This window comes from Crotalus tigris, unplaced genomic scaffold (genome assembly GCF_016545835.1).
Source record: "Crotalus tigris isolate CLP2741 ecotype Arizona unplaced genomic scaffold, ASM1654583v1 scf7180000017685.4511686, whole genome shotgun sequence".
Lineage (NCBI taxonomy): Eukaryota > Metazoa > Chordata > Lepidosauria > Squamata > Viperidae > Crotalus > Crotalus tigris.
Window position 1 is genome coordinate 2,159,977 of NW_024096565.1, and position 22,255 is coordinate 2,182,231.

Consider the following 22,255-nt stretch of genomic DNA (forward strand, 5'->3'; position numbering starts at 1 on the left):
TATATATACTTAATAGAGGAAATACAATATAAAAGAAAACTTGATTGGATGGAGGAAACCATCATTTCCAATTACATCAACATTGGTCAGTTTGCTAAACATCCCATAATATTAAGCATGATTGTTTGAATGAGCATTATATTAAAAGTAGAAAAAATAAAAACATGGGGTAATATGTCATTGGTCCGATAGAGTCCATTGTAAAAAGATTGAAGCAGTATATAACAACTGAATAACAACTAGTTACTTTATACAGATATTGAATAACCATGCAAATAAAGCGTGGATTTACTCCAAATGACGTAATTATTATAGTTCAACATGTATTGGACTTCCAGTTCAGGACCAATCTACATGTTTAAATTCTATAAAATAACTAAAATTGCTTATGCTAGTATTATTAAGCAGATGGAACCCAAAATAAAAATAAAACTGTATTTTTGCTTGTTTGTTTGGCTTCCTGGAAGATGGCAGCCAAAAATACAGGAATTGATCAATCAGCTCGATAATATTGCAGATAAACACACTACTACAACTTTAAAGAAGACTGAGCCAAATGAATTTAACTTGACGATCCCTAATCCACGAGCTATACTGATTCCTGAGCAAATTCCACAACAAGAGAAAACAAGACCTGTGAGTTCTGTATTTTTCTATACCAAAAAAGCTTGATTAATTTTTGAAAGTATTTGAATCCTAAGCTTCAGCTTTAGAACACAGATACTTTGTAAAACAACTTCCTACAACTTGGATTTCTTCTAGGCCAGGGATAGGCAACCTTGGCTCTTTTATGACTCGTGGACTTCAACTCCCAGAATTCCTGAGCCAGCATAGTTTTGCCATATGCCAGAACAGATGATAAAATCAGGAGAGGAAGCAAAATGTTTCTAATATCTCTCAGCAAATTCAAAATGACTCACATTTAAGAGAAAAGAATTTCACCCTCGCTTAAAAGAGCCACCATTTCAATTCAATCCAAGGAAAGTGTGAACGTTTAGGGGCTACTAGTAAATATACATCATGTTTGGAATGTACGAGGCCAATTCAGAAATAAACCTCAGTTTGGTTATCAATGACAGACACTCGCAGATACAAAACCTTTATTATACACATTAGAAAACTACAACATTACATTACTTTGCAACATAATCACCATTCAAATTGAGGCACTTGTCATAACGTCTTACAAGGTTTGAAATTCCTTCTCCAAAACAATCTCCTGCCTGGGAACGAAGCCACCCTGTAACAGCATCGTGAAGTGCATTGTCATGTCGAAGCGGCGCGACGCAAGGCACTGTTTCATGTGCCTGAAGAGGTGGTAGTCGCTCGGCGCCAAATCTGGGCTATAGGGGGAGTAATCAAAAACATCCCAACAGAACTGCTGTCAGGACCCACTTCAATTAATCACCCAAGAAAGCAGAACTCTTGAAACAGGCATTGTCTCAAAAGTTACTTTTATTAGGGACTAGTGATAGCAGGGAATGTAAGGCGAGATCTGAAGAAAAGCCCACATGAATGATATAATTAAAGCAAGCAATATGCCCCCTCCCACCGAAGTCATAATGTCCGTTTGAACTCCAGCCAATCCACAGGTGGCTTGATGGTCGGCTGACTGGTATGGTAGGCGCGCATCTCAGCTTTCATTTCCTTGCAGCTGTCTCCTAGATAAGGAGACGCATTCCATACTCAAAAGGTGGAGGTCAGACAAAGAAAGAGGAAAGCGAAAGTTACCAACATATGCCCTCATGCACCCCCTCCCCCAACAGAATGGCAGGCCCCAAAAGAATAGAAGGCAAAAGAGAATAGGTGAGGGGTTTGGGGTCTGACATCCAGCCCCCCTAAAAAACCGGAAAGTGCACCTGAAAGACAAAAGAGTGAAGGGAAAAACAGCAAACAAACAATTTAGGTTTATCAGGATATAAGGAGTGAAAACATTGTAGCACTCTAGGGGCTCTAACATGTTTCTTGTACACCCATTCATTCTGGGAGGCAGGGAGGGTTTTGCACGAAACTAGATATTAGTCATCCTATGATGGGTTCTGGAGTCCAAAATGTCTTTAGTTTCAAAATGCTGTTCACCCTCAACCATAATAGGTATAGGTAACGGGGGAGCAGGGGACCTGAGAGTGGAGGTGACTTCTGGTTTCAGCAAGCTGCAATGGAATACCAGGTGAATTTTCTGTAGATTCTTTGGCAGATCTAATTTGACTGTTACTGGGTTAATGATACATGTAATTGGGAAAGGTTCAACATACTTAGGCCCTAACTTTTTTGAGGGTTGTAATGATTTTAAATATTTAGTGGAAAGAAATACACGCTCGCCAACTTCAAAAGGTTTTTGTTCCATCTTCTTTTTATCCGCTTGCAGTTTGTATGTCTTTCTGGCCTTGTCGAGTGCTTTGCGAACAACCACCCAGGTATTTTGCAATTGCTTAATCCAATCTTTGAGTGATTTCGGGCTCTTTAGTGGGGAGTTCTGGAATGGCCACAAATGTTTGGCCATTGGCAACTTGGAAAGGAGTAAACCCAGTACTAAAATGTACTGCATTGTTGTAGGCAATTGCTGGTCTGGGTCTGGATGCTTCAGGACAGGCTTCATGGAGAATATTTTTTTAAGTTTTTCAAATGCTGCTTGACATTCTCCTGTCCATTTTAATGGCTGGCTAGGTTTCGGTTTATCCCCCCTTTGATTTTTAACAGATTGGTGATAGGGAGGGCAGTCTGAGCAAATGATGGAATGAATTGTCTATAACAATTGGCAAACCCCAGGAAACTTTGGAGTTGTTTCCTGGGTCTTGGGGTAGCCCAATCCAGCACTGCTTTCACCTTTCATGGATCCATCTCTACCCCCTCATGGGATATGCGATACCCCAGGCAATCAATATGCTCTTTGTGAAATTCACACTTAGATAGCTTGGCAAACAGTTTTGCAGAGCATAATTTTTTCAAAACAGTTCTGACCAATTTAATGTGTTCATCTTTCGCTTTAGTGTAGATGAGGATATCACCCAGGTAGACCAGAACCCCTTTATACAGGTGCTCCCTCAACACATCATTTATCAATTGCATAAAGATGGCAGGCGCCTCCTGCAGTCCAAATGGAAGTACTTTGAATTGGAAACATCCTAATGGGCAGTTAAAAGCCATTTTCCATTCATCTCCCTTTCTAATCCTTATGCGGTAGTAAGCTTCCCTCAGGTTCAGTTTTGAGAAGATTTTCCCTTTTGACAGGTGTGCTAACATGTCCTTCATTAAAGGTAGGAGGTACTTGTTCTCCACACACACAGCGTTGAGACTTTGATAGTCCACGCAGAGACAAAGAGATCCATCTTTCTTTTCCCTAAACAGGACTGGGGCAGCTACTCAAGGTTTAGCTGGCTCAATAAAACCCGTTTGTAAATTTTTTCTTATAAATTTTTCCAGTTCATTCAGTTCTCTAGGAGCCATTGAGTACATTTTAGGTTTTGGTAGCTTCACCCCTGGGATGATCTCAATAGCATAGTCTGTGGGGCAGTGAGGGGGGAGTTCATCCGCCTTCTGTTCACTGAACGCCTCAGCTAAATCTCGGATAGCTGCCCCAGTCCTGTTTAGAGAAAAGAAAGATGGATCTTTTTCTCTCTGCATGGACTATCAAAGTCAAAATTTGGGGAAAGTGTATAGAATGTGCAGATATCGTGAACCGATGGACTTCACAGACCTTCTTGTCAATTTCCTGCATGAGTTCAGATGGGCAGCCACTTCTTACCTCATCGTGTCAGTTCATCCATCTTTAAACATGCAACACAATGTACGACATCACTCATCACATTTGGTCTGTAAACATTACATATTTCGCAATGAATCACAGCTGCCGAAAATCTTTTCGCACACAGAAATCGTATTACTGCATGCACTTCAAATTTGGCGCAATTTTCTGTAGCAGGGTTCATTTTCAACTGCAACAATTGCAACACAATCTTCTCCTTCAACTCCTCACTGTCTGCTGAACTACTGCGCACAGTGCCATAGGATGGGCGTCGCTATCTTGCCTATTTCGCGCACATTTCTTGCACGTGCTCAAACAGAGGTTCTTTTTCTGAATTGCCCTTGTATTAATTTTTTTTAAACAATCCTGTAATCCCTTGCATTGGGGAGGAATCGTTGCGACTGAATGGAGCTGAGCACTAACTGACTGGATGCCCTTCCTGATGTGTACGTGGAGTCACAGCAGATACTTTTTTTTGTGCCACTATCTAGGATCGAACTCACAGCCCCCTGATTGTGAGGCGAGAGCCCCACCTCTAGGCCATCAGCCAGCTATTTGCATTCATTGGAGGAATAACGATTACAAGGATTGGGCTTAAAAGTTATTTTTTTCAGCATCATCATATCTTTGAATGCTTGCCGAATAAAGCTGTTGATTGTGATGACTACCTATAGATTTTGTCTGTGTATTTATGCTCAGATTCCCAAGAATACTTACAAACCACCTAGAATGAAGCAGCATCTAGAAAGAATCAGATTGAAGAATCGCCAGAAGGCGGAGGCAAGTTCAGTATTTTAATTTATTTACTTCACTATGTTTTGTGGACTTTTTCTATCCATATTTGTTGTATTTTGAAATATCTCTGGTTTCCACGGAATTGCTGAGAAGTCAAATTGTATCATAATTAGCTGCTTGTATTTGAATAATCGATTTTCAAAATTCTGCTCCAGATTCCTATTTATGTAATAGTTGGTTAAACATTTCTGCTACATACTATTTTGCCGTTCATAAAAAGGCTTAATGTCAACCAAACAAGGAGGCACTTAGCTGCCAGAATTTCACTTTTGACAGCTAAGACACCAAATTAGGCAAGAAAATGGTATGAGAATGTCTGTCCACTCTAGACGAGTTCATCATCATGGGAATTAGATTTGTTCTCCATGCAGAGAATATGACCTGCAAGTTGGATACTCTTTTGGAGCACATCATCATTATTAATATGGTCGAAATAGCGAATCTTTAGGATTTAGCAAAGCCATGTTTATTGGAAGATATTAAGACTCTTGTTAATACTTGCTGAAACCTTCCAAGTTTCACTGACTTTAATTGCTGCCGGGATCACTATAGAGGTGAGCAGAGTTTAAGTTTCGGTAATATTGACAAGGAGGACTAGGTTTTATTCTGGAAAACTTTATTCTGGAAAACAACTGTTGCTTTTACAATGTGGCACTTAATATCTGTCATAATGGGCATTTTTGGTCTTAATGCAACAGCTTGATCAGGGGTATAAGTCCTTATCGATAGCATCGTAGACTGTCGGTACATTATATAAATGTAGGATTTGCCAGAGAGATTCTCGTTGGACCCTATCAAATGCTTTCTTAAAAACTTTAAAGTTAATGCCCAGTGGATGCCGATACTCAATGCAGTATTCTATGATATTTCGTAAGGTGAAGATTTGTTTGCGGCCGGACCTTTCATAGCGAAATCCAGCTTGTTCTTCTTTCAGATGTTGGTATGTGGCATTTTGCAGCTGCCTAAGAAAAATTATGTAAATTTTTTTTCCAGGCACCTGGAAGAGGGTAATGCCCTGCCTATTGAGTTGTCAAGGTTCCAACTGACGAACCCACCTTCGAGACATTCCAATCTCTTAATGTAAAACTTTATTGAGTACATCACTTCGGCACTAATGAAAGCAAAACTATCTCTGGCAAGACCCTTCCCAAACCCATATAATAAAAGCATTGAATTCTCCTTCCCTCTGGGTCAAGTCAAGTAGAAAAATACTGTTATGAAAAAGCATCCTTAGGCCTGGCCAGACACCTGGTGTAATGTCCTTCAGTCTCACGGTCTGGGCTTCTTAATCTTTGAAGTCTGCATTCCAAACCTCTCCCCTTCCCCCAGGTTCTTTGGCAAGCTGAGAAGCAATATTTGTCACACCAGCAAAACCATGCTTCGAAACTTGTCAGTTATCTTTGGAGATTTTAATAATAGTCCCTCTTCACCACTCCTCTGGAACTCCACCACTTTGCCACATTTTTCAGTTGTTGTCCGTTCTTTCACCATATCCTGGCCGCCATGTTTAAGATCTCATCTAAGCTAGCTGCCTTGTGGTTTTTAAAGCTTCTAATCACTATCTTCTTCAATTATTATTTCACCAGTATTCACCTGAAGCTGTTGTTGTGCGCACTCTTCATTAAAATTGTATATAGTGGGTGGGTTTGGCTGGTTAAGGGTTTCTTGGAAGTGTTCAATCCATCTTTTGTTCTGCTCATCTTGGGTGACCAGAAGCTTCCCATTCTTATGTTTGATCAGTACACTGGAGCTGTTCCTCTTTCCAGCCAGTTTGTTAGCAATATAATAAAGAGTTCTAGAATCATTCCGATAGGCTTGTGCCTCAGTGCCTTTCCATTCCAACTGTTCTTTCTTTTCTTTCGGCAGCTTCACCATCTGGTCGAGCTCTGTATATTTTTATTCAATTTTTCCATTTCATCCACATCTTTGGCCTGGTCCCGTTTTAGTTTTATAACGTTCCTTTCATCTCTAAGCTTTCATGATCTATTTTGGATCCACTATTCCTTCCATTTTCCTTGCCTTTTCCAATGACATTTTATTTTGGATGCAGTGTATATTGATATTTCTGAAGTTGTTCCGGCTGTCTTCTATATCTGCTGCTTCCTTAAGAACACCAAAATGATTTTCTCAGTTTTAAAATGAAAGATTTGACAATAGTGTGGTCCTTGAGTTTCACCATTGCAAATCGTCTTTTTGACTTGGGCTGTTTTTGTTTTTGAAGGTTACACTTTATTTGCGCCCTGATAAGATAATGATCTTGTATCACAGAGAGACGATCTTCACTTCTGACTAATACAAATAAAATCGATTTCATTGAAGGTGTGACTGTTTGTTGATTGCCAGGGCGTCTTATGGAATCGTCAGTGTTGGAAGTATGTGTTTCCAATACACAGTCCATTATGTTCACAGAAGAATGTCAGTCGCTCTCTGTTAAATCACTGAACTGAATTGAAGATGTGTGTGCTCCGATCACATTCTCTAAGCTGTGTTCGTCACCTCCCAGCCAGGAATTAGAGTAAAATAGCCAATCAGGACCTTTAAGTTATAATTTGGAATGCTGTCAAAAGTATCCTTTATTTGTCCATAAAATTTGTCATATCATCTGAGTTATCTGTTGGTTCATAAGCTTGTATGCTTTGACATGTCCATGTGCAAAGTGAGCTGTGATTATTCTATCAGTGGCCAGTTTCCAGCCAATGACTGCCTTTGTTGCTCATTTTCCCAAAACAAGGTCAACCCCGTGTTTGTGCTGCTCTTCATGGCTGCATTTAAGATGGTCTTGCCAATACTATTCATCCGTCCATTCTCTATCCACCTGATCTCACCAATGCTTAAGATGTCTAGCTTGTAGTAATCAAGCAGAAGTTGAGCAGATCATCCTATAATCGCTGTTTTTTGCAGTGGTTATAATATTTAAAGGGACGGGTTGTTAGCCTGACACCCAAAACTCCTCTCTCATCTGGGCTTGGGACTGGCAATGAGTTAGATGCCTTAAGCTATAGGAACATAAATCCCAGTTTAATGTTATGAAAAAAACCCTAAATTTAGAGCACTTCAGTAATGGAAACAATTGCCAAAATAATTGTGGGCTAGGATCAGATAGGAACCACCTGCCTGGGGTACTTTAATTTGGGGATTTAGCAGGGGATTGGACTTGATGGCTTAATTGGCGCTTTCCATCTTTGAGTCAATGAATCAATGCAATATAGAAGATAGATAGATAGATAGATAGATAGATAGATAGATAGATAGATAGATAGATAGATAGATAATTTGGTTTTGTACATTAAAGAATAAATACAATTCTGTGCAAAGAAGTAATGGCATTAATAAATTTTTATTACGGTCACAGACCGCTATTTAATTAATATAACTAATTTTATGTACTTATTTATTAACTTTATATGTTCTTTTAGGAACTGCTGCTAGAAGCAAATGTTAATCAATTCAACTGTGCAGCCCCAAAGTTTGATTACAAATGCTCTGTAAGTAAAACAGAAATCAAGAAATGAATGTAACTATGAATAAATAGAAGAAAATAATTTTTAATAGGATTTATTATAATTTTATTGTTTATATAATTTCAAATAATGTTTTGTTGATATTTGATATTGATAATGATTTGCAGCACAGGCTATGAGCTCATTCTAATTTCACTTTTAATGCTGACACAATTTGAAGTTAGGTTTGGTGGTTGCATAGCAACACATAAGCTGTAAGCTGTTGCTTTTATTTATATTTGTAGATTGACAGAAATCTTAATAGTTTGCTGGTAAAGAAAAGAACTAATCAGTACTAGTAATAACAAGTGTAAATAAATTATGGAAGCTTGTAAATTTTTAATTTTCCTCATGAAAAAAGAGTGAAATTCTGACCTTAAATCTATAATAGTTGTTTAAACTATTAAAGTATTGTTATTCCAAAATGTAACTGTGAAATAGACTATAAAAATACTTTAATAATGACTGAATCTTCCCTGACATCAGGCTTTTTTTTTTGCTGCAGAAATTTCTAAAATCATATGCAAAACGTGGTAGGTTATGCATAATGCATATCTCAAGGGTGCTTTTCACTTTCTTTGCTTTCTCTTTTGTTTTTTCCCCAAAGTCCAGTTGCCTTTTGAGAAAAGCACCTTTGAGACAAACAATCAAATGCATAATTTGATTTTGAAGTATTCTTTTTTAAATAGAATAAGTTATATAATAAAACTACAATAATTTTTACCTATAGATGAAGGAAATCCCAAACCTTGCTGAAAAATTTGAGGCTCAGAAGATCAAGATCAAGGTGAGGAGCAGCTCTGGGTAGCCTAATCTTTTAAACTGGTGAGATTCAAAAAATTAAATTGAAATTACTTTAACACCAGCAGGCATCTTTTTGGTGGCCAAGGGCTTCCTTAAACATTTCTGATGGCAGCAAAATATATAAAGAAGCAGATTTGGGAATGTTTTTATTTTTTTTCTTACGATACACCTGATTCCTGCATTTTCTGTTAGTTATCAGTTTTCACCAAAGAAAATTTTTCAACTTTGCTGAAAACGATATTTCTGAGAGTCAAAAACTTGGTTGAGCAAGAACCTAGCTGTTCTTGAAAAATAGGCAGATAGCATCAGATCTAATTAATCCTTGGAAGACCCATCCTAAACTGTGGGCTGTCTTGTGAAGTAAAAAATACTCCCGAAAATAGTAGGGACAAACCACATTAATATGGTTTGCTACCATGAAAACACAATGGCATGTGCCTTAAACAGGATTTTGTTTTGTTCCTTAAATATTTTTTCAAGCCATCCTGACATTTTCTTGTTTCAGTTCTGAATGTAAATAATTCTTAGAAAATGATCAGTATAATATAGGTAGTCCTCCACTTATAACAGTTCATTTAGTGACCATTCAAAGTTACAATGTCACTAAACAAAGTGACTTATGATCATTTTCACATGATCATTGTAGCATCCCCATGGTCACATGATCTAAATTCAGATGCTTGGCAACTGACTCATATTTATGACGATTGCAGTGTTCCGGGGTCAAGTGATCCTTTTGCAAACTTCTGATAAGGAAAGTCAGTGGGGAAACCAGATTCAGTTAACAAACATGTTACTAACTTAACAACTGCAGTGATTCAGTGGCAAGAAAGGGCAAAACGAATGTCTCGCTTAGGAACATAAATTTTGGGCTCAATTGTGGTCGTAAATCGAGGACTACCTGTATTTAGAGCTGCTGATCAGTGAAAACATTGTAGTATTATTTATAATAAAGCAGGTTTTTTTAGTTAGGCATAATGGAGTCTTAACATTGTGTGCCTACAGTATTCAGCTGCTGTATGTCGTATGTATTGAAGCTTCTAAACCAGTGGTTCTCAACCTGTGGGTCGGGACCTCATTTGGGGTCGAATGACCATTTCACGGGGGTCGCCAAGCCACGCAGTCCGTCATTTTTTTCCCCTTTTCCCTAGCTGTCCTACTCCCTCTTATTGGTGGCCACACCCACTTGGGGGTCACCACAACATGGGGAACTGTATTATGGGGTCACGGCATTAGAAAGGTTGAGAACCACTGTTCTAAACATTCTTCAGAGACATCCCCATGTAGAATATATTATATAGGAAGCTAAACATAATGTAACCAAGACATGAAGATAGGCCTTAAGTTAGAACAATCAGAAAAGATGACAACTGGAACATTAAGCATAATAAGGCAACTATTTATTCCACTATCACTATCACCACTTGTTCAAAAATCACACAGTGCTAGTGAGAATCTTTGAAAAATTGCTGAAATTTTTATATGTGATTGTTAAAATTGTTTAATCATGCTTAAAAACATACTTGCCTGTTTACCTCAGAATTTCATATTGTGTTTTTTGTTCACACTTTATCCTAAACTGGAATAAGAATTGTGAAGTTAATTATGAAGCCCATTATTGCAGTCAATTGATTTCTTGGCTACCCCATCTTTCTTTAGTTTTCTTTATCAGTCCATCTCTTCTAGGATTATATAGGAGGAAAATGCTCATTTTATCCATCCAAGAAGAGTTAGTATTTGAAAGGTCAAGGTGCTTTAAATCAATCTCCATTGTCCTTTGTGGGTTGGAGGAAGCTTTCTATGATAACACTGTGAAAGGCTCATACATTTGTCTTTTGATGGGTACTTTTAAGGATGGGTAGAGGTCCTTAAGAAACAAACATTTCTTATCCCTGCCTTAAACCTTCATGGCTCAGAAAATGCCTCAAAATAGCTATTTTGGAAGGGGTTTGGGGGGTCTCTGAATGAACTTTGAGATGTAGAGATGGAAATCCTTTGTCCCCCAGAGGCTTCCCACTTTTTTTTCACTCTTAAAACCACGGGGGAAATTGTTTGCTTTTTGTTTACAAGATATATAAGGCTACCCAAGTCACAATGCTGTACTGCTGTACAGTGCAAAAATAAATAAACATCCCACTCGAAATCAAAACAAAACATGTATAATATATAAATAGAAAATGGTGACCAAGCAACACAACAAAACAGCCAAAACGGGATTTTCAGGCAATTGGACTCTAGTGCTTGAGGGAAAAGAAAAAAAAAAAAACAGGAAGGAAGCAAGCAAGCAAGTAAGCAAGCTAAGATACATATAGAGAAAAAAAGAAAAAATATAGAAAATACCAAAGAGATATTCTGCAATGTCACCCTTTTGGCAATTATTTACCACCAAATTTTAAAAGCAGGAACTAGGGGTGCTGCAAATGACTGAAGTATATGGAACCATAACCTAATTAAATATATTTTCTTTCTTGATTATAAACTCCGTATAATTTGTATCATTCTACGTGGAAATGAAATGTAAAGGAGAAGTGTATACCTCATTGTTCATCAGCCAATGAATTAATGCGATTCATGAGCCAAATCGTGGCCTATTATTTTTATTAATGTTAGTTTACTTTAAACCACTAACAATAGGATCTTAGAAATATATTATTATTATTATTAGAAATAAGATCCACTTATTTTCATGTTACTTATTTTAGAAATATAAGATTTGATTGTAGGCTAAATGAAGCAAAACATTTTTGGGAAGTGATATATCTTAATATATTTTGATTATCAATCATACTGGGAGCTTTTTCTTTTAAAAAATATTGCTGTCTCTGTAATAAATTATCAGAAGAAATTTAGTATTGCATAATTAACTCTTAATTAATTAATAACATAATTATATTCTTCATTTCTGCAATTGTAATTTAATACATAAGTTGAGGATATGCCACTGATGAAAATAGAAACAGCTTTTATATTGGATACTATGCATTTATCATCAACTACCTATTAACTACTTAAAGAAACCTAAATAACTATTTTAAAATTTAGTTAGGGAATATGATACTGTTATATCAGTTATAGATTGTTCAAGATTTCTCTTTTACAGTTTTGCTTCTAAAAATATTCATGTATTAATTTATTCAACAGACTGACAATACTCCCGTTAGGCTAAATGCAGCAGCAATCTTAAGAGAAGGTGTTCTATACCAAAGAAAAGTGGAACAGGAGCTTAAGAGGTACTTAATCTATGTCTGATTTGGTAATGTTTTTATTGTCTTCTAAAGAAAATTAAGATGCTATCTGTTGTTTATAATACAATTATTCTCCTCTCTTTCAAAACTGAAAAGATTCCAAAGATTATTAATAAAGGTATTTTCAGTTATATTAGATGAGGAGAATCAGTTTGGTGTACAGGTAGTCCTCTACAACAGTTCCTTTACTTTTAATTTTTTAAAAAGTTTCAACATGTAAAGAACAAGTACCCCACTGCTTACATCTCTCTGTGTAGATGTAGTTCCATTAAAGACTACACATTGGGTGCGGTTTGTCAGCCAGTTACAAATTCATCTGATAGTGATGCTGTCTATTTCACACTTTTTTTAGTTTACCAAGAAGTAATCTACTTTGTGGTCTACTTTGTGGTCTACTTTGTCAAATTCCTTACTGAAATCCTGGTATACTATGTCCAGCATTTTGCTGGTCCACTAATTAATCACTTTTCAAATTGTAAATAAGATTTGTTTGGTATTATCTGCTTTTAACAAACCCATGTTGGCTTCTTGTTATACTTTTGCTTGCTTCTAGGTGCTAGGTGAAAAAAAGCTTATTTCTCAACCTAAAAGAGGTGCAAACAATTTACCTAGGTGTTACCCTTAGGGCAGTGGTGGCGAATCTATGGCACGCATGCGAGAGGCGGCACTCAGAGCCCTCTCTGTGGGCATACACGCTGTTGCTCCAGCAGAGTTCACCAGAGTAGTGAGCACTTGGCGTTTGGAAGCGATGGGGCAGGAAGTGAGTGAGCAAGCGGCGTTGGCCCCCCAGGGATGCCCTGGAGATGGCAAGGGACTGGCCCCGGCCATACTCACCCAGTCTGCCATGATCACTGCAGCCACGCCCACCCAGTGGCCCCCCCCCCCGAGGGCACCACAATGCTGATGCAGCCCTGGCACTTTGCGATAAATAAGTGGGTTTTGGGTTGCAGTTTGGGCACTCGGTCTCTAAAAGGTTCGCCATCACTGCCTTAAGGTGTTTGGTTAACATTTATCTAGGAAAAAGGCTGGAAATGCCAGGGAAATGAGACAAAAGGGAACTGAGCCAAAGACCAAAGGCCTCCCCTTATAGCTATTCTAGCCTTCACATAAGACAGCAGTATTTGAGCTGTACTGTTTCCCTTCAAATAACCTATTTTAATTTTTATTATAGAATTGAACATCTTCTCCAAGGAGCACAGGATCCATCAAAATTTCTAGAATGGCAAAAACAAATGCGTGGGAAAGATTTGGACCAACAGTTGACAGAAGCAGAATGTAAAAAACTACAAGGAAAGCTAAGCTTTGAGGATGCTATTTTAGCACGCCAGTACTGCATTCAGGAAAAGAAAAAAAATGCTGAGCAGAAGAGAGAAGAGGTACTGAGTGTTCTCCAGATTTTATATGGGTTTGAGTTGTGCATGTGAGTTATATTATAGATATATTATTAAATTATAGATAGATACACTTGGCAGAAAAAGGAGTTTAAGTAGATTCTTGAGGTATGCAGGAAAACTAATGCTTTTCATAAAAAAAAAACCTTTTCCTCTTTTTCAATCCCAATCCCAAGAGGATTTGTGTGCAAAGGCTATATAATGCATAAAGCACTTAATGTTTATTATTCAAACTTAGTAACAATAAGAAACTACATAATCTCCCTCTTCCTATTCAGAGTGCCTCTGTTTTGTTACGATGCAATTTTGATTTATTGTATCTTGTGAAATTTACTGCTGCATCTAGATATATCTTCATGGCTTGTATATGTTTTGCTTTTTGAGATGATATAGAGAGTTTGGTGTCATCAGTGTATTGGTATCTTATTTCAGATCTCCAAATGGTTTTGTATACATGTTGATCAGCTTTTAATCACTTGCTTTATGAGGGTTTGTTTTATTCCTTTATACTTCCTACCATTGCTGCTCTTTTCAGAACAAAATTATCTTATTTAGCTAAGATAAAGGATGATGTCTACTAAAAATATAAAATACAAACTATATACATATTATAGGTGTGGGGAAATGTTTTGTATTTTAGCATTTGTATTTAAGTTGTAAGCTACTGTGAATATACTGCATATATTCTAAGAATATATCTTAGAAGATATTGCAGAATACTAATTTGAGAGAGGAGCTCAAAATAGTATACATAATATTTCCTCCTCCAATTTTCAAGAGAGTAATAACATTCTGAGAACGGAAATACTAAAGACGACTTCAAAATTAATTTCAAGGGAGGAATATGGGTGATAACTACGGAAGTGCATAGATGGAAAGTTCTATGATTAATCCAGGCTTAAGAAGATCCATATAGAGATTAAAGAGAAAGACATAGAAGCAATAAGGAATAGTTAATTATATTGATCTGAATTTCACTCCTGGTGATCCTTGAGCAATTTCTATTACTATTCTAAGGAAATTCCAGGACTCACTTTAATTTTATCCACTCACATTGTCCATTATTTTCCCTTTCTCCTATTACCCTCAACTATGCTAAGCATATAATTTTTTCTAGTTCAGTTTCTGTTCACATCACTTGCTTAAGGTTTTGAGACAAACAGGCAGCATTTTATCTGGTGCAGAATTGATTGGTTCTCTTCTCAGTCCACTCTACCCTAGTAAACATTTATTATACAAATCCACAAGTTGAAGGTGTTCACCTTTTTTTCTTTTCCTTTCTTAGTATTCAGCTTTCACAGCAATGTATTATATTGTCCTAATCATCCTAATATTTGTTAGCGTTGTTATCAGTCTCTTCTATAATCTTGTCTAAATGTGTCATTGTTTTCCTTCATAGAAATAATGGCATCTTTACTTCTCCAATATATTATTTATTTCTGAATATCCACCACAAAAGATCCTGAGCATTATGTTTGAATATCCACCACAAAAGATCCTGAACATTAATGAAATTGTATTGATTAATGAACTGAATATTAAGAGAGGCATTTGAAAAAAAATGACAAAGATTCAAATAATGAAGAGTTGAAAGATACGAGTATTTTTAGTTGAACTCAGGCAAGAAAAAGCTGAAAGAAAAGCACTCCTTTTATATTGATATATATCTCTGAATTTTTTCAGGCTCTCATATGGAAAATGAACAGCACATAAAGCAAAAGCAACGTAAACCACTCTCCCAGAAAGTTCAAAAATGAAAAAGCTAATCAGAGTTTTAATGTCAAAAATATATTAATGCACTTACCTGAGTTTCTTTTCAGCTCCCTGCAAGTTTTCATGCACTGCCCACAATAGATTTGCAGAGAAGCTGGGATAAAATTGTGTTTGTAACTTCCCTTCTAATCATTTTAGCCTTTGAATGTGAAAAATATGGAAGACTATTGTGAAATCATTTAAAATAAACTTTTTTCCTAATTAAACTTAATAGAGTTACATCTATTTGTTTGGATTTTAGACAGCAGAAATGCATCACCAGTGTGCAGAAAGATGCCTTCATGAAAGGAAGGAAAAGGAAAAAAAGGTTCAGCAAGTGGCAGAGGGACATAAAAATGTGAAGCAAGCACAAACAAAACTCCAAAAATGCAAACAGCAAATAGGTATTAATAGTGACAGATCTATAGACTTTTAGCAAAGTTATTTAGCATCGAGAGTATTCATGAACTTGAGAGAAACTATTAAAATGTCATTTCATAGGCATTCTTCTTGTCGGAGCAGTAGCAAGGAGATCTGGTGGGGGGTTTATCATTATCCCCTCTGTCATGGTCTGATCATGCCATAGTGTCCTTGAAAATTTCCAGTTGTGCCCCCTTCTGCAGGGAGGCTGGACATCTTTGAATAATCTATCCTCAGCAACCAATGGACCCTCTCGGGTTCCAGAGTGAGCTGGGGGATGACTGCTGTGGAGGCTTTGGCCACAGCTGGAATCAAACAGCGGCTGAAGTGGTGACAGGATCATGCTCATGTGCCCTCTCTTGGCCCATCTCTCCTGGCTCCTCCCCATAGTTCACAGAGTTGCTGAGGATGTTGAAAAGGGCCAAAAGCACCACTGGAGGAAGACCAAGAATGAATCCAATCAATCGTAAATCTATTCTTCCCACACTCCACCATTAGCTGCTATTCTGTGACTTCCAGCTATCTTATTTGAGACGACAAAATGAGAAAACTGATTGGTTTCAGAGATTGCACTTAAAAGCTTTGCACTTAAAAGAGGTTGCACTTAAAAGCTTTACCATCACCAATCTATAATTTTCTTAAAAACATCTCTTGAATACTTCAGAACTTAAAGCTTTCTGGATAGATTTCATTCTATACAAAATGGACTCCCTCAGCTTCCTGGTGGTGCTTTTAACCTGTGGAATCTCTAAATGCCCCTAAAAAACAAAGAATCTTCTGCCCTTATGATGTCTATAGAAGCCATCTGCAGGAATGGGATGGAATGGAATACAGATCTGCATTTTGGGGTCTATGTCGATGACATTGTTACTGACCATTGATCCAAGTTGCAGAGTAGCAAGTGCACTTTGGAAAGGTATTCTCTGATTAATGAGTTCTCCAATTACCATTTACACTGGAATTCACTCCATTTGCTAATTATTTCTACGTTTATTTATCTTTGGCAATATATTAGTAAAATTTATATTTTTTTCTGCTTTTCTAGCTCAAGAGATATCTAAAAAAAGCCAGGACATACTACTTCAGGCTTTAAAAGAGGAAGAAGAGAAATTTAAAAAAAAATATGAACTGATTCAGCAAATAAGAGCTATAGAATACCTGCCATTTCTTAGAAATAGATTTATTGACTTAACCAAGGTAAACTCATAATAAAATATGGATAAGCCAACAGTGAAATAGAAAAAGAAGATCTTTGCTTATTATAACTTATGAATCCTATCTTGTTCTAATACCTAACTAAAAATTACAATCTCTAAAATTCCTTCTCCATTAATTTTGGCTACATGTAAGGGACATGCACAGCAGGTATCCAAATGAAATCAAAGATGCTGACATGAACTTGTAGTTTTATATAAATAAGTATATTTTACCTCTTATGTTTACAACAGACAAGATAGTCAGGCTAACAGGAGCATCATGAGGTAAATCATCAGGGCATACAGAAGAAAAAGGCAGGAAAAAAGGGAAACTCCTTCTCTGCACACACAGCAGCCAATCACAGTGCAGATTGCCTTACATAGGAACCAGCACTCTAACCAATCAACCACAACTGTGTGTTCTGGCTCACTTCACAATCCCACTGCTCCAGCTACTAAATTTAAATAACACTACAGTTGTGCTTTTAGTATCTCCTCCTTTGTAAAGTCTCCCTAGTTACTTTGACTTCTTTCCCATTAGCTTCACCTTTCATGAAAACATATTTACTACATATTTATTAAAATGTATTTTCTTACTTTATTATTGTTGGATTTATACCCTGTCCATTCAAGAGCTCTGAGTGGTGATGTCCATATTCTTGAAGTCCAATATATACAATAGGTTTGACTAGGTTTAAGTTTAGTTTCCATTAAAATGAAGAAATGCAGCATTACAGAGTCTTTTTCTCCTTTTGTTACACAATGGTGACTAGTATCAAATTAAGGATAACTGATTTTCTTCGGTCCTTCTCCAGTTTCTCTGTAGGTGAAAACTGTCAGAGAGACAAATCAGGACTTTCTGTAAGGAACTGTTATAGATTGACAGCTACTCTTATTTGTGTAATTTCAGCTATGCCTTCAGTTGAACAAACAAGTGAATAAGTTATACAGCTCTCCCCTGCAAGTCTATATTTCTTTCCTAAATCTTTGCTCCATTCCTTACTTAAAACCAGTTCAAGGCTTAAAGCCAATTTACATTTTATATTTGTTGCAACAAAAGTTCAAGACTTAATCCCCAGCAAGAAAAGCAGGAAAGATGGTAATAGTGGAAAGGGATGAGTTGGGGACAATCCCAAACTCCCAGGATTGCATTTTTTTTTTGTCCAAGTGTGGACTCTAATGTAAATTAAGATACAACAGAAATATGGTGCTTCTGCTTTTCTTTTCCATAGACTGCTGATCATGGTGTACTGGGTGAAATGTCGTTTGTGGAACTTCAAGAACGTTTAACTTTGCTGAAAGAATCTCAGCAAAAAGCAGAAGAAGAGAAGAGGGATCTGATAATCCGTGAAAAACATGCTAAGGAACAACTTCTTTTGGATAAACTGGAACAAATCTGTATGTTCAGAGAACAATTTGGCAGAGCAGCTGCATTAAAGTTAGTATGAAATATTGTGATATTTATTCAGAGACCACTGTTTAAACAATGCCACATGAACCACATGACATAAAAGTGCGCACTAAATTTATTTCTTTAATAATCTCATAGACAAGGCCAAACATTACTCATTGTGGGCTTTAAGAATGGATTTTCACCAATGTTCTGTGTTTCAGAATAACCAGCATTTGAAATACTGTATGTTCACAATTTTTGAAAGGGTATTTCTTTGATATTCTAGCCTTTCATTATACTGTGTGTTATATTTTTAAGGACAGTGCAGGGATTTGATACTTGTGAAAATAGGAAGCATTTTCGACTTGAAGTACAGTGGATATAAAAAGTCTACACACCTGTTAAAATGCCAGGTTTTTGAAGTGTAAAAAATTAGACCGAGATAACTCATTTCAGAATTTTTTCCACCTTTAATATTACAAAGTGTATAATTCAGTTGAAAAAATCTGAAATCTGTTAGGTGTAAAATTAACAATAAAAATGTACAATACAGGTAGTCCTTGACCTACGACCACGGTTGAGCCCAAGATTTATGTTGCTAGGTGAAACATTTGTTAAGTGAGTTTTGCCCCATTTTACAACCTTTCTTGTTACAGCTGTTAAGTGAATCACTGCAGTTGTTAAATTAGGAAGATGGTTGTTAAGTGAATCTGGCTTCCCCATTGACTTTGCTTGTCAGAAGGCCACAAAAGCTGATCATATGACTCTGGGACATTGCAACTGTCATAAATAGGAACCAGTTGCAAAGCATCCGAATTGATCATGTGACCAAGGCGATGCTGCAATGGTCGCAAGTGTGAAAAACAATCAAAAACTTTTTCTAATGCCATTGTAACTTTGAATGTTCACTAAATGAACTGTTGTAAGTTGAGGACTACCTGTATCTGTATTTCAGGTGAATCTGAATCTCAATAGACACTCTGTGAATTAGTAGTGCTCAGCTTTGGGAATTGGCTTAAGGTTCTTGCCATTAATCAGATTGCTATACAGTTGGAAGTTATATAACCTGAAAAGTAACCTCAGCTAAAATGTTCCTTACCTATTTATTGCTGGCTTTTAAAAATAAATATTTTATTAATTTTCTAATTTTACAGTCAAAAACTTAATAAAGAATGTGTTGTCTGGGTCCATTAGTAAGTCAGTGGTATATATTAACTTATTCAGTCTAGATCCAATATTACATCACCAAATGTTTCCTGACTTCTTCCAGTAGTACCTTTTTTCCCACACTGGGCAAATACAATTCTTATTGTTATTAATAAATATACAATTGAATATCAACATCTTTGTTACATTTTTCTCATAATATCAATAATGTCAGTTTTAGAAAACTTTTCTAATCAAAACATATCTTAATTGCATTTGCACTTAATATCCATATGTTCAATCAGTATCCTGTTTTTGCTTTTTTTTTAAATTTCAATTTCCCATCAGTGTTCAAAATGTCTCTATTGTTTATAATTTCAAAGTAAGTTATAGTTGGGTAACCAAAAGCTTCCCTTATTCAAACTTCTTAGCATTTTCCTATTTCCCTTCTCATACCAAAATCTAATATTCTAATTATAAATCTTATCTTTCTAGTTATGATAATACTTCTATTTCTAGCAATTATCTATTCTCCACCATAGATAGAAAAATGTAGGGTAGAAAGCACCACCACCAGATGGATTTGTAGCTGGCTGACCGGCTGTGCTCAGCGTGTGGTCCTTAATGGAACCGCATATACATGGAAGGAAGTGTGTAGTGGGGTGTCCCAGGGCTCTGTTCTGAGCCCAGTGCTCTTCAACATCTATATCAACTATTTGGATGGGGGATAGATGAGGAACTCATCAAATTTGCAGACGACACCAAGCTGACAGGAATAGCCAACACTCCAGAAGACAGGCTTAAGATACAGAAGGATCTGGATAGACTTGAACACTGGGCGCTATCTAACAAAATGAAATTCAGTGGTGAAAAAAGCAAGGTTCTACATTTAGGCAAGAAAAACCAAATGCACAGGTATAGTATAGGGGGTACCTTGCTCAATAGTAGTAACTGTGAAAGGGCCCTCGGAGTCCTAGTGGACAATCACTTAAATATGAGCCAGCAGTGTGCTGCAGCTGCCAAAAAGGCCAACACAGTGCTGGGCTGCATTAACAGGGATAGAATCAAGATTACGTGAAGTATTAATACCACTTTACAATGCCTTGGTAAGGCCACACTTGGAATACTGCATCCAGTTTTGGTCACCGCGATGTAAAAAAGATGTTGAGACTCTAGAAAGAGTACAGAGCAGAGCAACAAAGATGATTAGGGGACTGGAGGCAAAAGCATATAAGGAACAGTTGCTGGAATTGGGTATGTCTAGTTTAATGAAGAGAAGGACGAGGGGGGACATGATAGCAGAGGGAGTCAAGCTATTTTCCAAGGCACCTGAAGGCAGGACAAGAAGCAACGGGTGGAAACTAAGCAAGGAGAGAAGCAACCTAGAACTAAGGAGAAACTTTCTGACAGAACAATTAACCAGTGGAACAACCTGCCTCCAGAAGCGGTGAATGCTCCAACACTGGAGATTTTTAAGAAGAGACTGGACAGCCATTTGTCCAAAATGGTATAGAGTTTCCTGCCTGAGCAGGGTGTTGGATTCGATGACCTCCAAGGTCCCTTCCAACTTTACTATTATTATTATTATTATTATCATCATCGCACAGTCAGCCAGATGTTCAGACTGGATTTGGCATTTTGTCTACCTATCGAGTCCTTACCCAGGACCTGGGATAGGCAGATGTGGATGTTTGATGGTATTACAGGTATCGTCGCAGGATGGAAGCAGTTCCTAATAAGGCCGCCTTTTGCAATTGACTAATAGCGAATTTGTCAATGCCAATGGTGTTCAAGTGGTGCTCCAGTTGTTTTGGGATTGCACCCAAGGAGCCTATGACTATTGGTACTACCCTTGCTTGCTTTTGCCACAGTCTTTCTATTTCTATTTGTAGGTCTTTGTATTTTGTTATCTTCTCCAGTTCTTTCTCTTCTATTCTGCTATCTCCAGGCACTGCCACGTCCACTATCCAGACTTTTTTGTCTTTCTTATCGACAATTGTTAAGTCTGGGGTGTTATGTTGCAGGTGCTTGTCTGTTTGAATTCTGAAGTCCCAGAGCAGTTTAATTTTATCATTTTCTATGACTTTCTCTATTTTATGATCCCACCAGTTTTTGCTTACAGGCAAATGATATTTTTTGCAGATCTTCCAATGCACCATTGTTGCTACTTTGTCATGCCGCTGCTTGTAATCAGTCTGTGCAATCTTCTTGCAACAGCTTACCAAGTGGTCCACTGTTTCTTCAGCTTCTTTGCATAGGCGGCACTTACTGTCTGTTGCTGTCTTCTCAATTTTGACTTTGTATGCATTTGTCCTTAAGGCTTGGTCTTGTGCAGCCAGAATTAGTCCCTCGGTCTCTTTCTTCAATTTTCCTGCTCTTAGCCATTGCCAGGTTTTATTATTATCTGCTTTCCCAGCTATTTTTTTAATGTATTGGCCATGTAGAGCTTTGTCTTCCCATGCCTCTATTCTGTTCTTCATCTGGTCTTTCTTGTAGGCCAGTTTGGTCTCTCCAGTAGTTAGTAAGCCTTATTATTATTATTATTATTATTTATTATTTATTATTATTATTATTATTATTATTATCGATCATCGCACAGTCAGCCAGATGTTCAGACTGGATTTGGCATTTTGTCTACCTATCGAGTCCTTACCCAGGACCTGGGATAGGCAGATGTGGATGTTTGATGGTATTACAGATATCGTCGCAGGATGGAAGCAGTTCCTAATAAGGCCGCCTTTTGCAATTGACTAATAGCAAATTTGTCAATGCCAATGGTGTTCAAGTGGTGCTCCAGTTGTTTTGGGATTGCACCCAAGGAGCCTATTACTATTGGTACTACCCTTGCTTGCTTTTGCCACAGTCTTT

General features: G+C 37.2%; 1 protein-coding gene across 5 annotated transcripts in view; it reads left to right on the plus strand.

Moving 5' to 3' along the window:
• The window catches only part of CFAP99 (cilia and flagella associated protein 99), a 40,172-nt gene that overhangs the window by 12,207 nt on the left and 5,710 nt on the right, over positions 1-22,255 (plus strand). For 4 of the 5 annotated variants that reach the window (XM_039337703.1, XM_039337701.1, XM_039337700.1 and 1 more), the window contains 9 exons: positions 468-636; positions 4,445-4,525; positions 7,957-8,025; positions 8,771-8,827; positions 11,986-12,074; positions 13,261-13,465; positions 15,495-15,636; positions 16,698-16,849; positions 18,081-18,286. In XM_039337703.1, coding sequence (XP_039193637.1) covers positions 468-636; positions 4,445-4,525; positions 7,957-8,025; positions 8,771-8,827; positions 11,986-12,074; positions 13,261-13,465; positions 15,495-15,636; positions 16,698-16,849; positions 18,081-18,286 — 1,170 coding nt within the window. The remainder of the gene's footprint in view (positions 1-467; positions 637-4,444; positions 4,526-7,956; positions 8,026-8,770; positions 8,828-11,985; positions 12,075-13,260; positions 13,466-15,494; positions 15,637-16,697; positions 16,850-18,080; positions 18,287-22,255) is intronic. The other variant, XM_039337704.1, reaches the window with a different exon arrangement.